This window comes from Dipodomys ordii, unplaced genomic scaffold (genome assembly GCF_000151885.1).
Source record: "Dipodomys ordii isolate 6190 unplaced genomic scaffold, Dord_2.0 Scaffold1, whole genome shotgun sequence".
Lineage (NCBI taxonomy): Eukaryota > Metazoa > Chordata > Mammalia > Rodentia > Heteromyidae > Dipodomys > Dipodomys ordii.
This window is the reverse complement of record NW_012267217.1, coordinates 39170617-39187061: the sequence shown is the minus strand read 5'-3', so window position 1 is coordinate 39187061 and position 16445 is coordinate 39170617. Positions and strand designations below refer to the sequence as shown.

The following is a 16445-nucleotide window of genomic DNA, read 5'->3' as shown; positions in this document are numbered from 1 at the left end:
CTGTGGCTCAAGTGGTAGAGTGCTAGTCTTGAGCTGAAGAGCTGAGGGACAGCATCCAGGCACAGAATTCAGGCCCCACGACGGACCCAAAAAAAAAAAAAAATTAACAGTCTAGCACTGGCAGCTCACACTTGTAATCCTAGATACTTAGAAGGCTGCTATCTGATACCGGGAAGGCTGCTATCTAAAGATCACAGTTCAAAGCCAGCCTGGGCAGGAAAGCCCAGGCTGAGACTCTTTATCTCCAATTAGTCATCAAAAAGCTGAAAATAGCTGGGAGTTGGTGACTCACACCTGTAATCCTGCCTACTGTGGAGGTTGAAATCTGAGGATCAAGGTTCAAAGCCAGCCAGGGCCAGAAAGCCCATGAGACTCTTATCTTCAATAAACCACCAGAAAACTGGAAGTGGTGCTGAACTCAAGTAGTAGAGGGCTAGCCTTGAGCTGAAGAGCTGAGGGACAGTGCCCAGGCCCAGAGTTCAAGTCCTATGACTGACCCCCCCCCCAAAAAAAAACTAAAAATAGAACTGTGGCTCAAGTGGAAGAGCACTAGCCTTAAGCAAAAAACAGCCTGGAGACAGTGCCCAGGTCCTGAGTTTAAGTCCGAGGATTGGCACACATGTGTACACACACACACACACACACACACACACACACACACACACACACAAATCATTAGTAGACTTCTCATTCTGCAAAAAGTTTTAAGCACCTTTAAAAACAGGTGAAATACTAGTGTAGGCGCTGTGGCTCAAGTGGTAGAGCATTAGCCTTGAGCTGAAGAGCTGAGGGACAGCATCCAGGCCCAGAGTTCAGGCCTCACGACTGGACCCAAAAAAAAAAGAAATAACTAGTGTACAGATTTCATTGAAGCCTCTAAAAAGTATATAATGAAGTTTTTAATGAACTAGGAGTAAGATATCCTTTTTTAAGCCCCCTAACTTTACCTCAAAGTAAATCTTTTTTTTTTCTTTTTGCTTATGTGGTGCTGAGGAATCGAACCCAGGGCCTCATGCATTCAAGGCAAGGGCTCTACCACTGAGCCACCTTCCCAGCCCCACCACTTTTTTTTTTTAAACAGTACTCAGGTTTGAACTCAGGAATTCCACTTACTAGGCTGGTGCTATACCACTTGAGCCACAACTCCAGCAACAAACATTTTTACTCAGATGGTTTTGAACAGTATTCTCTAGCTACCTTTTGAGTAGCTAGGATTATAGGTGTGAGCTGGTAGTGCCCAGCACCTCCATTTATTTTTAAGGTACACTCTACACCTTTAATCCTATCTACTTGAAAAGTGGAGATGGAGAGGATTGACATTCAAGGAAAGTCCAAGAAAAAGGTTAGCAAATGGTGAGGGGGGTGGGGGAGATGGGGGGAGGAGGAGATGGGAAGGGGAAACAAAGGAGGAGGCAACAATGCTTGATAAGAAATGCACTCATTACCTTGCCCATGTAATTGTAACCCCTCTGTCCAGTATTTTTACAATAAAATACTTATTTTTTTTGGGGGGGGGTCCGGTCATGGGGCCTGAACTCTGGGCCTGGGTGCTGTCCCTCAGCTCTTCAGCTTAAGGCTAGTGCTCTACCACTTGAGCCACAGCGCCACTTCTGGCTTTTTTCTTTTTGCTTATGTGGTGCTGAGGAATTCAACCCAGGGCCTCAGGCATGCAAGGCAAGCGCTCTACCACTGAGCCACCTTCCCAGCCCCATAAAATACTTATTTTTAAAAAAAGAAAAAAAAAGTTTAGCAAGACCCCCAACTCAACAAGTAAGTCAGGCAGCAGTGACATAAGCCAGCAATTCTAACTATGCAGAAGGCATAGGTAGAAAGAACATTGTCCAAGAATGGCTCTTAGCAAAAAAGGGCAGGGGGCCAGGTACCAGTGGCTCACACTGGTAATCCTAGCTATTCAGGAGGCTGAGATCTGTGGATCACGGTTCAAAGTCAGCCTGGGCAGGAAAAGCTGTGAAACTCTTATCTCCAATAAACCACCAGAACACTGAAAGTAGCACTATGGCTCAAGTGCTAGAGAACTAGCCTTGAGCTGAAGAGCTGACAGTGCTCAGGACCAGAGTTCAAGCCCCACAACCACCACCAACAACAACAAAAAAAAGGGCAGGGGGCATAGTGCCTGCCTGTGAGAAGCCCCTAATTCAAATCCAAGTACTATCCTTCCAAAAAAGTGTCTACTGCTACATATGCTTTAGTTTTTATTACTAAGCGACCTCACACACCTCTCTGAGATGATTATTTATTTATTTTTGGTTGGTCGTGGGGCTTGAACTCTGGGCTTGGGCGCTGTCCCTGCGCTCTTCAGCTCAAGGCAAGCACTCTACCTCCTGAACCACAGTGCCACTTCTAGTTTTCTAGTGGTTAATTGGAAATAAGAGTCTCAAGGACTTTCCTGCATGGGCTGGCTTTGAATTGTGATCCTCAGATCTCAGCTTCCTGAGTAGCTAGGATTACAGGCATGGGCCACCGGTGCCCAGCTAAAAGAAGAGTTTTCAGCCTAAAAAACTATCTCTCTCTATCTTGTTATACTGTAAGCTATGTATACACTTTCATTATTGTTGGGTCTGACCCTACACAATGTATAGGGTATATAAAGAAAGCAAGTAAATGTGTTGTGGTAATTGGATAAATGCATACAGGATAAGAAAGAAATCATTCCAATGACAATAAATAGTTTGATGTCAGAGAACACATTTTTGGCCGAAAACAATGTCAAAGAGAAACTATTAGGATTAACAAAGAAAACATTAAGTATCCTTGGGTATCCCCTAGAACATAAACTTAGTATGTATCCATTAAAGTTATAACCATTTTCTTTACCAGTATTAAAAGAAGCTACAACTGAACTTTTCAAGCAAGTTTATTTGAAAATGATATCATGTACACTTACGAAGAAATAGATTTCTAGATTTCAGTACTATTTTAAAAACTATAATCTTATGCTTTGTTTTTAGGCTTGGAGAAAAAGAAAAAAATGAAGGGTTTTTTGTACTTTAATCATGTGAGTCTAAAATAAATGTTATTTTGTTTTGTGTGTGTGTGTGTGTGCGCGCGATTGCTAAAATTGTTATCTTAAACTAAAGGTCTTGTACTTTCACTTAATTTTTTTCACTCAAAACTGATGCTCTACCACTTGAGCCATATATCTACTTCCAGCTTTTTGCTGTTCACTGGAGATGGGTCTTCCAGATTTTTCTTCCCAGGTTGGCTTTGAACCTGTATCCTCAGATCTCAGCCTCTGAAAAGCTAGGATTACAGCCATAAGTCACTGCTATCCAGCTAAATCTTTTTGTCTGCCACCTCATACACTTGCTAGGTAAGTGTTCTACCACTTGAGCTGTGTCCTCCTCAGCTTGTTGTCTTTATTTTGCTTTTGACTTCACTATCCTCTAACTCACAATCCTAATTCTTTCACTTCGCAAGTAGCAGGGACTGTAAGCATGAACCACCATGCCTGGCCCAATTCTGTTTTTATTTGTACTAGTTATCCCATAAACTACTTGCTGCTTTTGTCCCTTTCATTGAAAGTAGTAATCACCTTTTAATAAATATTTTTCTATAACATGAACCTATTAAATTCATTTTACCAGATTAAAAGCAAAATATTCTTTTTTTAAACTGGCCCTGGGGCTTGAACCTGGGACCTTGGTGCTGTTCCTGAGCCTATTTGTGTTCAAGGCTATCACTCTACCACTTGAGCCACAGCACTACTTCTGGCTTTTTCTGCTTAGTTTATTGGGGTTAAGAGTCTCGTGGACTTTTCTGGCTAGGTTGGCTTCTAATGGTGACCCTCAGATCTCAGCTTCCTAAGCAGCTAGGATTATAGACATGAGCCACTGGCACCCAGCCAAAATATTCTTTATAAGCATGTGGCAATATTTCAGAATTTACATAAAGTACTATCCCATTTGCTCATTCATTCATTCTAGTCAAACACCCTACCACTTGAACCACACTTCAAGCCACTTTTCTTTTTGTTATTTTTCTAATAAGGCCTCATTTTTTACCTGCACTAATCTGGACTGTACTCTTAACTACAATTCCTTCATCACTAGTATAGCAGGTATATGTCATCATATTCAAGTTTTTTTCTTTTTTCTTTTTTTTTTTTTTTGGTCAGTCATGTATTGTCAAATTTTTTTCTGAGATGGGGCATTGAGAACTTTTCCTACTAGGTTGGCCTTCATCAAGTGTGAGCCCTGTATTCTGGATCATTTGTCTATTAAACAAATATTAATTGCCTACCCACTATATGTCTAACACTACACTGGTCACTGTGGAGACAAAAAAAGCATCTTTTGTAAATCCCAAGTCACTTATGGTATTATATCTGTAATCAACTCCCAATATTCAGGGAGCAAAAACAGGAGAATCTCTGTTTGAAAACAGTTGGACTACATAGCAAGACTTTGCCTCAAAATACTACTACTACTAATAATAATAATAACAATAATAATAATAATTCCCCATTACTGAGGATCTCAGAGTTCAATAGAAGAGAAAGGCAGAGAGACAATTACAAAATATATAAAAATATAGGTATGGCTGGGAATGTGGCTCAGTGGTAGAATCCCTGCCTAGCATGCGTGAAGCCCTTGGTTCAATTCCTCAGTACCATCTAAACAGAAAAAGCTGGAAGTGGTGCTGTGGCTCAAGTAGTAGAGTACTAGCCTTGAGGACAGAAGCTCAGAGACAGAACCCAGGCCCCGAGTTCAAGCCCCAGGACCAGCAAATATATACATATACATATACATATATGCCTGCAACTTATTTGCAAATATATATATGGTTGAAAAATAGTAGAGCACATAGCAAAATGCTAATAATTGGCAAATTTAGATAAAGGATAGTTCCCTATAATTTTTGCAACATTTAAAATTTTTGAAATCATTTAAAAAAATTTTTTTGATTGGTCGTGGCACCTAAACTCTGGGCCTGGGTGCTGTCCCTCAGCTCTTCAGCTCAAGGCCAGCGCTCTACTACTTGAACCACAGCACCACTTCTGGCTTTTTCTGCTTATGTGGTACTGAGGACTCAAACCCAGGGCCTCATGAATGCAAGGTAAGCACTCTACCACTAAGCCACCTTCCCAGCCCCAAATCATTTAAAATTTAAAAGGGGGTTGGTTTTTTTTTTTCTCCCCAGTTTTGGGGCTTGAACTCTGAGCCTGGGCTCCGGGCTTCTTTCTCTTAAGGCTAGTGCTCTACTACTTGAGCCAGAGTGCTGCTTCAGGCTTTTTATAAGTAGTTTATTGGAGATCAGAGTTTCACAGACTTTACTGACTGGAAAGTCCGGGACTCGACTGTCCAGATTTTTCTGTCTGTGATCCTCAGATTTCAGCCTCCTGCAGAGGTAGGATTACAGGTGTCAACCACCAACACTCAGCTAAAGATTTTTTAAAAGTATTTGTTGGAAGTCTAGTCATGGACACTTATGTCTATCAATATATAATAGGCAAGGAGTTAAAAGTAGCTATTTAAACTGTAAGTGAACTTGGATAGAGAAAGATACCACTTCCTATTGAGCAGCCTGGCTACTCATTAGGACAGAGGTAAGTTTATTTATTTATTTATTGGGTCCGGGTCGTGAGGCCTGAACTCTGGGCCTAGGCACTGTCTCTCAGCTCTTCAGCTCAAGGCTAGCACTCTACCACTTGAGCCACAGCGCCACTTCTGGCTTTTTTTTCTGCTAATATGGTGCTGAGAAACCCAGGGCCTTAAGCATGCAAGGCAAGCGGTCTACCACTGAGCCACCTTCCCAGCCCAGGTTTATGTATTTATTTTAATAAAATACCTTAAAATCAAGGTGACATATTAAAATATCTTTGTACGTGTTATAGGACCCTGAAAATGTAAAATAGTTTGTAAAACCAAGGATTTATCAGCTATCATAAAATGATATGTAAAGTATGAAGCTAATGTTTCAATTAATACTATCCTCAGAAGATTTAAGTAATAATCATTTTAACACTTTAAAATATAATCTTCATATCATAAAATGAGCATTAAACATTATTGAAAAATATTAAGGGTATTCATTAGGAAGAGCTGAGGTTCAAAAATTTTGCAATAAACAAAATGCATACTAGATTACTAGTATACATTTCCAATTGTATCAACAGAAATTTTCTAGGAAGAATTGAAATTACTTTTATTAATCATTTTTCTCAAAGCTTGTTCACTTCATTATTCAAAAGTATTCAGTAAAGAAATAGGTGTGATCAATTTGTTTTAAACATTATACAAAGAATAAATGCACCAAAACATCACTTGATACTCCATAAGTATGTATAATCTAAAAAAATATTGAGAACTTAAAAAGAAACAATCATTATAAATGGAAGGAATATTTAAAAAATTAAAAATAGAGAACAGGGGCTGCAAAGGTGGCTCAGTGTTAGAGTGCTTGCCTTGCATGCATGAGGCTGTGGGTTCGATTCCTCAGCATCACATAAGCAGAAAAAGCTGGAAGTGGCGCTTTGGCTCACATGGTAGGGTGCTAGCCTTGAGCTGAAGAGCTGAGGGACAGTGCTCAGGCCCAGAGTTCAGGCCCCATGACTGACAAAAAAATAAATAAATAAAAATAAAAATAAAGAACAAAAGCATGTAATCTCACTAATAAAAGACTAAAAAACAAGCCAGGCACTGTGGCTCAAACCTGTAATACTAACACTTGGGAAGCAGCAATCAGAGGAATGTGATTTCAGGCCAACCAGGGCAAAAACATTCACAACATTCCATCTCAATCATTGGCTAGGCACAGTAGCAGGCACCTATGACCTCAGTGTTTTGAGGAAGTACAAATAGGAAGATGGAAATCCAGGCCAACTCAGGCATAAAATAAGAGCTAGCAGAGTGACACAAGCGGTCATATGCATGCCTAGAAAGTGTGTGTCCTTGATTTCCAATCCTATTATCAGCAACAAAAAACAAAAAACAAACTCTGAAAATCACTTTTCAAAATCATCCAGTAAAGCTTCATTTGACTAACTCCAACTACTATTACTACTACAATTACTTTTAAAGATATGATAAAACATGTACTTGCATACATCATTGATAAAAGTGTGAACAGTTTCAACATTTCAAATACGATTTCATAATATCTAAGGAACTTTAATACTATTACTACTGGAAATGGAAATTCTAATTCTAGGAATCACAGGATTTTCCATAACTACATATCTACACAGATGTATACTGTAATTAAAAAAATCTGGAAATAGGGGCTGGGAAGGTAGCTCAGTGGTAGAGCACTTGCCTTGCATGCCTGAAGCCCTGGGTTTGATGCCTCAGCACCACATAAGCAAAAAGAAAAAACCCGGAAGTGGTGCTGTGACTCAAGTGGTAGAGCACTAGCCTTGAGCTGAAGAGCTGAGGGACAGCGCCCAGGCCCAGAGTTCAGGCCACATGACTGGACCAAAAAAAAAAAAATCTGGAAATAGTCTCAATGTCCAAAAACATGGGAACAAACGAGGACAATACCTAGTTAATGTGAAATACACATAGCTATTAAGAGTAACAACTATAGCCAGGCAACTCATGCCTGTAATCCTAGTGACTTAGAAGGCTGAGATATGTGAATCACAGTCCAAAACCAGCAAAAGCATGAGACTCATCTCCAATTAACCATCTAAAAACTAGAAGTAGAGCTGTAGCTCAAAGTGCAGAGTACTAGCCTTAGGCAAAAAAAATCTCAGGTACATGCCTACGCCCTGAGGTGAAGCTCCACAACTGATCCCCAAAAAAAGTTACAACTATAAAAAAGGTATTAAAAAACATATAATAATCTTGAAAATACTATGTTACATTAAACAAAAAAAGATAAAAACATGTATTATTACTAATAAAACTACACAAAATTAGAAGTACTAGAAAAAAATTCAAAATTAGCAATCATTGCACATGAGTGTAGAGTTTGCAGATTATTTTTCTCTTTCCTACTTATGTCATTTCCCTTTTTCTTATTTGGAGATAAGATCTTGCAATTTGTCCCAACTTCTGAACTCAAGAGATCCTCTCACCTCAGCTGCTTGACCAGCTAGCACTAAGTAGCCACCAGCTTTTATGCCCTACACTGTATTTCTACTTTTTTCAAAGAGATAAGTAGTCATTTCTTTAATTATACAAGTAAATATATGCCTACTTTTTCAAAAATACAGAAATATTATGCAACCTTTCCCAGAGTTAACTTACACTATATTTGTGGTAAGTTTATATAATTTTTTTTGGGGGGGTCGGTCATGGGGCTTAAATTCTGGGCCTGGGCACTGTCCCTCAGCTCTCCAGCTCAAGACGAGCACTCTACCACTTGAGCCACAGTGCCATTTTCAGTTTTCTGGTGGTTAATTGGAGATAAGAGTCTCATGGACATGACTGCATAGGCTGGCTCTGCACTGTGATCCTCAGATCTCAGCCTCCTGAGTAGCTAGAATAACAGGCATGAGCCACCGGCGCTTGGCTACAATTTTTTCAAAGGAGGATAAAATCATCACCACCAAACTTTCTACATATTATAAGGCCATGAACAGAGTTCCTATATATTTCATTTCTTTAGACTCAACATTTAAACTTTTCTTATTTTGGTTAAACATTTAGCAGTTACAGGGTAAATTTAGTTGTTTTTAGAATTATTTTTCTTGAGAGTAATGCAAAATTCAGTATTCATTTTGTTTGTTAAATTAAATTTGGCTCAATATTTTTGTTTGAAAAACAAAATATATTGTGTAAATGTTCCTAAATTACAATGCTTTACTTAAGTATTTTCCCTTTTTATTAGCATAGCATTCGCTGATTATACTCTTATTTTTGTATAAAAAGATTACAGCAAACCAAAACACAAGTAACAACCTGAAAATAATGCAGCTTATGAATATCTTTAATGCTAAAACACACACAAACTCACTTCTCATCTTCCATCTAACTGGATCTAGAAGTGAATAATAGCAAGCTTGGTTTTTTTGTTTAAGGAAAAATAATGTACCTATTTCCTAATAAAAGTTAATGGCCTTAAGTAGGTAGAAACTATATAGAGAAACCCTGAACATCTATTTTATCAATTGACTCCATGATGTCCAGTGATCACATTTTTACTTTACCATATAGGACAATTAGGTATGACTTAGCTGTCAAATATTTTTTAGACTCCATTAATCTAGATCTATGTTCAAGGGCTTTTTTTTTTTTTTTGGGGGGGGCTGGTCCTGGGGCTCAAACTCTAGGCTTGGCACTGTTCTTGAGCTCCATTTTGCTCAAGGTTAGCATTCTACCACTTGAGCCATAGCTCTACTTCTGGATTTTTCTGTGATTAATCAGAGGTAAGAGTCTCATGGACTCCCCAGGCTGGCTTTGAACCACACTCCTCAGATCTCAGCCTCCTGAGTAGCTACTGTCAGCATAACTGACAGTTTTGAAGACTACATAATGCAATCCCTTTTTGCAAAAGAACAATGTTAGGATGAGTCTGGTGATCTCTCATGACTATAGGCTATGCATTCTTAACTGGAATACAGTACTATAATGTAGTGATATATCCTCCAAGTATAATGTCTTATATTAATGGTATTAAATTTTGATAACCTGGTCAAGATGCTGTCCAAATTCTCTGATTTATAATTATTAATTTCCCCATGTAATTATATTGGAGATAGCTTAAAACCACACAAATATCATAGTTTCTCATTGAAACTGCCCTCCAATTTAGGATCCATTGATAATTTTTGCTTGTTTGTATGGTGATTGCAGAATTCTGACTTGTTGACTATACCACACTTACATTTACCATTTAGCCCTTGACATTCTACTCATTAATTCATTTTCTTCCTTCTTCTTACAATTAATTACCATTCCATTATTTTTTGCCATCTAACAAAGCAGTTTATGGACATAATATATCCTCATCAATGTCATCCCTTACATTCTCCCTCATCCTTCTCCACACATGCCTTCCCTCGCTCTTCTTATTTTTGTAGGATATACATTGACTATATTCTCTCTCTGTTCTCTTCATTCTTCTAACTCTTTGCCCTTGACCTCATCCCCACTCCTTCTGGTATTTCATGTTGCTGAACTTTGATTTTGCCTTTCTAAGGAATTAAACTATTTTGAGTTCTCATTTGATCAAATTGACCCAGAATTAGTCAGTATAAATAAGTTCCTTCAGCTGGCTTCTGCATCCTGATGATGAGTCTTCCCATTCTTAATAATTTCATTTTATTTTTTTGTGTATGTAGAATAGTGGCTAGTGACATGATAACAAAATCAAAAACTGCATACCGAAAGCTATATTCAGAGAACTGTTACAGGATTCAAGATCCTATCTGCCCAACCACATTATTTTCTGGTATATCCTTTGTTTGTTTCCTTTTGTAAAGATAAGCAAGTAGATATGCTTTCTTATTTCCTTTCTGTCTTATGCAAAAGTACTCGAGGTCATTTCATAAAGATCTTGTTTTGGGGGTTTTGTTTGGGGTTTTTTTGGTTGGTTATGGGTCTTAAACTCTGGGCCTGGGTGCTGTCCCTGTGCTCTTCAGCTGAAAGCAAGTGCTCTACCACTTAAGCCACAGCGCCACTTCTGGTTTTCTGGTAGTTTATTGGAGATAAGAGTCACTGACTTTCCTGCCCCAGCTGGCTTTCAACCATGGTCCTCAGATCTCAGCCTCCTGAGTAGCTAGGATTATAGGAGTGAGCCACCGGCATCTGGCTTCTTGCTTATTTTTTTGTAGCAATGTAGTCAATACTTCTATTTATGGGGCTGGGAATGTGGCTTAGTGGTAGTCTAGCAAGCATAAAGCCTTGGCTTCAATTTCTCAGTACCACATAAACAGAAAACACCAGAAGTGGTGCTATGGTTCAAGTGACAGAGTGCTAGCCTGAACAAAAGAAGCTTAGGGACAGTGCCCAGCCTCTAAGTTCAAGCCCAAGGAATGGAAAAAAGAAAAATCTTCTATATATGTATAATAGTACATTTAAACTAATTGCCTATTCTTGGACATATAGTTTCCAATATTATGTGGTTACAAGTGATAATACAATGATTAACTCCATATGTATATTTTCATACTATTGAAGATGTATCTTCCAGATAAATTCTTACAAATGTGGATGTAAGGGAAAGACTAAAGTACATATGCACTTTTGTATTTCAGTTGTTGTTCTTGGTTGTGGGGCTTGAACTCTGGGCCTGGGTGCTGTCCCTAAGCTCTTCAGCTCAAGGTGAGCACTCTACCACTTTGAACCACAGCACCACTTACAGTTTTCCGATGGTTAATTGGAGAAAGAGTCTCACAGACTTTCCTACCCGTGTTGGCTTTGAATCGTGATCCTCAGATCTCAGCCTCCTGAGTAGCTAGGATTACAGGTGTGAGCCACAGGCACCTGGCTTTTTCTGTTTTTTAAGATAGGGTTTATGTTGCTGAGGCTGGCAACATACTCAGCCTCCTGAATATGCAGGACTAGAGGCACTTGCCACCAAGCCCAGCCACGTATTTCCTTTTTCTTTTTCTTTTTTTGCCAGTCCTAGGGCTTGAATTCAGGGCCTGGGTACTGTCCTTGAGCTTCTTTTGCTCAAGGCTAGCACTCTACCACTTGAGCCACAGTGCCACTTCCAGCTTTTTCTGTTTATGTGGTACTGAGGAATTGAACCTGGAGCTTCATGCATGCTAGGCAAGCCTCTACATTCCCAGCCAGAGTATTATATTTTGATTCAAATGTATCTTGTACTATGCTGATTATCTTGCCAGTCCTGGTATATTTCTTGGATTTTGAGTGTTAGCTAATCATAACTGTACAATGCTAGAACTCTCCTTCTCATACCTTTCAGCCTTGCTTATTTGTTTTGTATTTTCAAAATCTCTGGAGAAAGGAATTACAAAGAAAAGTTACTTACTGAGTGGTGTTGTGTCAGGAGGTGGGAAATTCTCAGTAAAGTTGACATTACATAAATCTGTGCTACAGCAGCAAAAACGGTATGTTCCATTCTGAATTGAGGGAGGGGTGGTAGTTACTACACATTCTTCATAGTGACATTCTTGGGGATCTCCAATGTGAGACCAACATCCTATAAACAGTATTAGTTTAAACAAGTTAGAACAATATGATAAAGAAAAATAAAAAACAAATTGTAGTAGATATGAAAAAACAAGTGTACCTAAGTTATAATCCTCTAAACCAATTTTTTAAAATGACAAGGCTTACAACAGATACATCATGAGAAAGAAGGTACCAACAAAGGTTTAACTTGAGTTCAAACCCCATGACTACAAAAAAAAAAAGAAAGAAAAAGGAAAGAAATTAAAAAAACAAACAGAAGGGCTTAACTGTACCATTGTACTAAGAATTATTAAAGCAATTAACCATTTCAAATTTAATTAAATTGTTCTTGATTTTAAATATAAAATGTACAATCATAACAAGGACTGAGAAGACACAATTCATACAATGATGAACTGAATGTAAAAAAATGGTATTTTTGGAAAGCCCCATGAATTTTTTTTTGGAGGGTCCTGTAGTGGGCCTGAACTCTGGGCCTGGGCACTGTCCCTCAGCTCTTCAGTTCAAGGCTAGCGCTCTACCACCTGAGCCACAGCGCCACTTCCAGCTTTTTTCTTTTTGCTTATGTGGTGCTGAGGAATCAAACCCAGGGCCTCAAGCATGCAAGGCAAGCGCTCTACCACTGAGCCACCTTCCCAGTCCCCTATAAATTTTTTTATGCAGAGCTTTAACATACTCTTATTTTATAATCTAATAGTTGTATATCAACCAATCTAGTTCAAGGAAATAAACAGATACAATGAAAGATAGATGTTCAAAGTTATTCACGAAAGCACTATACACTATAGTCCAAGACTGAAAAAGTATAATGTCCATAATATATAAGTAAAATGTGATAAAGGTATACAGGGAAACACTGTGCAGACATTATATTTTCAGACTAGATAAATTATGGTAATTCTATAATTTCATACCTTTTTCATATCTTTTTTTCTTCATTAGAATTTGAAAAAAGGATATGAAACTATACAGAATAAAGTTTGAAAATACATGCATATGCAAACATAAAGGTATAGAAATAATACATTAAGGGATGAACTATGACAGCAAAAAAATATTCTTTATTATAATTAAGAGTTTTCTTTCAATATTGGGTTTGAATTCAGAGTCTCAAACTTGCTAGCATATTTCCAGACTTTTATTTTTGAAATACGGTCTTATTTCCTACCCAGTACAAGTCTGAATCACTAAGCTAGGATGACAGGCATGCACAACCACACCTGGCTATCAATTAAGGAGACTTGTAAACTGTTCTGCCCAGGTTGACTCCCCTAAGTATTTACATGCATGACCACTAGGCCTGGATTGTAAAAATATTTTTAAGAGTATGGAATTGTAAGCTTTTGCTTTTCTTTATAGGTTTCTGTATTTGTCAAGCTTCATTTCAGTGCATATTAACATAATAAGAAAAATGTTTTAAAGCTAAAAAATAAGTTTCCCTTTACAAATTTGAGACTTACAGGTGCATAAATACACATGTGTATAATTATGTACAGGTATATTTTAAAAATTTACCATTTGTCTGTAATGGGTTTTTATCTACATGAAACACAAAAACATTTACAAAAATAGTATTACTTGCCTTGCTTTACAAGATTTATGTCTCCTTTGGATTTCTCCCATAGGCCATAGCAAGTGCTACCTTTTGAGCACAATATTGTTCCATTTTCATGAGAGATTCTACTCTCACCTATCCCAAGGTCTTGTTGGTAAGGGTCTTTGAATGCACATAGCCGTTCTTGATTCTGGGAAGCTAAAATAAAGAAAGAATATTTTATAAAACCATCTTACTTGCATGATAATATAAATTTTTCTAATAAATCCTTCAAATTCAAATTACTGAGTAATTTATAACTTTCCATTTATTCAACAACTTTCTTCTACTCATTAGTTTGTAACATCTAAGCAGAAGCAAATTTTAAAACATCTCCCAAAGCACTCCCTTTTTACTCAAAATTCTCACCACTCCTCACCTTATGAAACATGTTTGTGTTCAAAGAAGAAGTATCACCGAAGAAAATATCCAAACTAGATACCATTAAAGTATTACAGGAAGGATTAGGGGAAACACTAGGCACAGGTTGAAACTTCTTAGGTGAAGATCCAGAGTCAATCAGGATAAATAGGATTGCATCAAACTAGAGTTTCTGTGTGGCTAAGGACATAGCTAGAAGGATAAATAGAAATTCCACAGAATGGGAGAAGATTTTTATCAGCTATTCATCAGACAAGGGCTTCATATCTAAAATATACGAGCTCAAAAATGTAAACCCCCCAAAAATAAACCCTCAAAGAAACAAAAACGCAATTAACAAATGGGTAGACTTAAAGAACAACTTCTCAGAAGAATGGCCCTCATAGACACATAAAGAAATGGTCAATATCTCTGACCATTAAAAAAAAAAAAGCAAAGCAAACAACATTGAGATTCTACAGTTAGAATGCCATTATTAAGAAAAGTAACAATAACAGAATCTGACAGGGATGTGGCCAAAAGGGAATGCTGCAAGCATTATGCTCACCTTTGGTCCTCAGCTCCACCCAGACCTGAGCTCCTACCTATTCTGGAGTTCCCACCCTACAGCTGGCCCCTCTCTCTCCCCACCCAGACCCACCTGAGCTCCCATCTACCTCACTTCCTAACCCCCAGACCCTGTTGCTACCTGAAGGTCGCCATGTGGTCTCTCTTGGTGGAAATATGGGAGGGATGTGATGGATCCTTTCAAATGCTACTACCCTGCTGATGGGAACGTAAACTTGTTCAACCACTCTGGAAAACAGTAAGGAGGTTCCTCAAAAGACTAAACATAGAGCTTCCATATGACCCAGCAATCCCACTCCCGGGCAATTGACCACAAACCAAGCCACACTAAAGTCACAAGCACAACCATGTTCACTGCAGCATTGTTTACCATAGCTAAGATATGGAATCAACCCAGATGCCCCTCAGTGGACAAATGGATCAAGAAAATGGAGTGTATATACACAATGGAATTCTATGTTTCCAAAAAAAAAAATGACATTGTTCCATTTGTAAGGAAATGGAAAGACTTGGAAAAACTTATACTAAGTGAAGTAAGCCAGACCCAAATAAACATAGGTTGCAATAGTTTCCCTAATCTGTGGTAACAGAATGTGCCTATAGATCTACAAGTAATCCAGTAAACCCAGTGGAGGGTAAAAGCCAAAAAAATTACACTTGGGCTGGGCAGCAGTGCTTATATCTGTAATCCTAGCTACTTAGGAGGCTGAGATCTGAGGATCACAGCTGGAAGCCAAATCAGGCAGAAAAAATTTGGAAAAAATTATATTAAGCAAAGTAAGCCAGACCCAAAAGTACCATGTGCCTATATATCTATAAGTAAACACACTGAATGGTAAAATACAAAAGTTCCACTAGGACATGAAAAATTATACAGGTCTCTAGACATTCGCACAGTGAGATTAAAGGAGGATCACAAAGGCTCAATAGTTATGGGCAGATGATCATATAAAATACTATTGATCAAAATGAACTCCAAGAAATGTAAACAAGAGGCTTTTTTCCTTTGTTGCTGTTTTTGTTTCCCATACCTTTTGTCTTGTTAGTTTATCTGTCTTTGGGATGGTAAAGAGGGGACACAGAAAGAGTAGGACAAAGGGTAATGCAGCAGTGATACTCACTAGACACTAGTTTGAAAATGAACTGTATAATTTGTGGGTAGGGAGAGAAGGGGAAACTAGGAAAGAGTAAGGAGAAGGGGTGACACTGTACTCATGACCTGACTTATGTAACTGTAACCTTTTCTATGTACATCACCTTTACAGTAACAATAATATATACATGCATTAATAAAAGAAAATATCAGCCGGGCACTGGTGGCTCATGTCTGTAATCCTAGCTACTCAGGAGGCTGAGATCTGAGGATCGCAGTTCAAAGCCAGCCCGGGCAGGAAAGACCGTGAGACTCCTATCTCCAATAAACCACCAGAAAATCGGAAGTGGCACTGTAGTTCAAATGGTAGAATGTTCGCCTTGAGCTTAAGAGCTGAGGGACAGCGCCCAGGCCCAGAGTTCAAGCCCCATGACCGACAAAAAAAAAAAAAAAGAAAATATCTAAGCTATCAACATTTACTTTTTATCTTTAAGTACTTGTACAAAGAGGTTTTAATTCAGTATGTCAATTTATGAGTACAATGCACCTTGGTCAATGTTGAGATGGAGTCCATCATTCTCCCCATTTCTCCTGGTGCTCAAGTTACCTGATTCCATTTTCATATTTATACCTTGAAAATTATTTTTTTTGGGGGGGGTCTGGTCGTGGGGCCTGAACTCTGGGCCTGGACACTGTCCTTCAGCTCTTCAGCTCAAGGCTAGCGCTCTACCACTTGAGCCACAGC

General features: G+C 38.4%; 1 protein-coding gene across 1 annotated transcript in view; it reads right to left on the bottom strand.

Moving 5' to 3' along the window:
* Bmpr2 (bone morphogenetic protein receptor, type II (serine/threonine kinase)) overlaps positions 1-16445 on the bottom strand; it is a 180866-nt gene that overhangs the window by 77431 nt on the left and 86990 nt on the right. The window contains exons 2-3 of the mRNA XM_013015611.1: positions 13648-13818; positions 11902-12072 (exon numbers count right to left, since the gene is read on the bottom strand). Of these exons, the coding sequence (XP_012871065.1) occupies positions 11902-12072; positions 13648-13818 (342 nt within the window). The remainder of the gene's footprint in view (positions 1-11901; positions 12073-13647; positions 13819-16445) is intronic.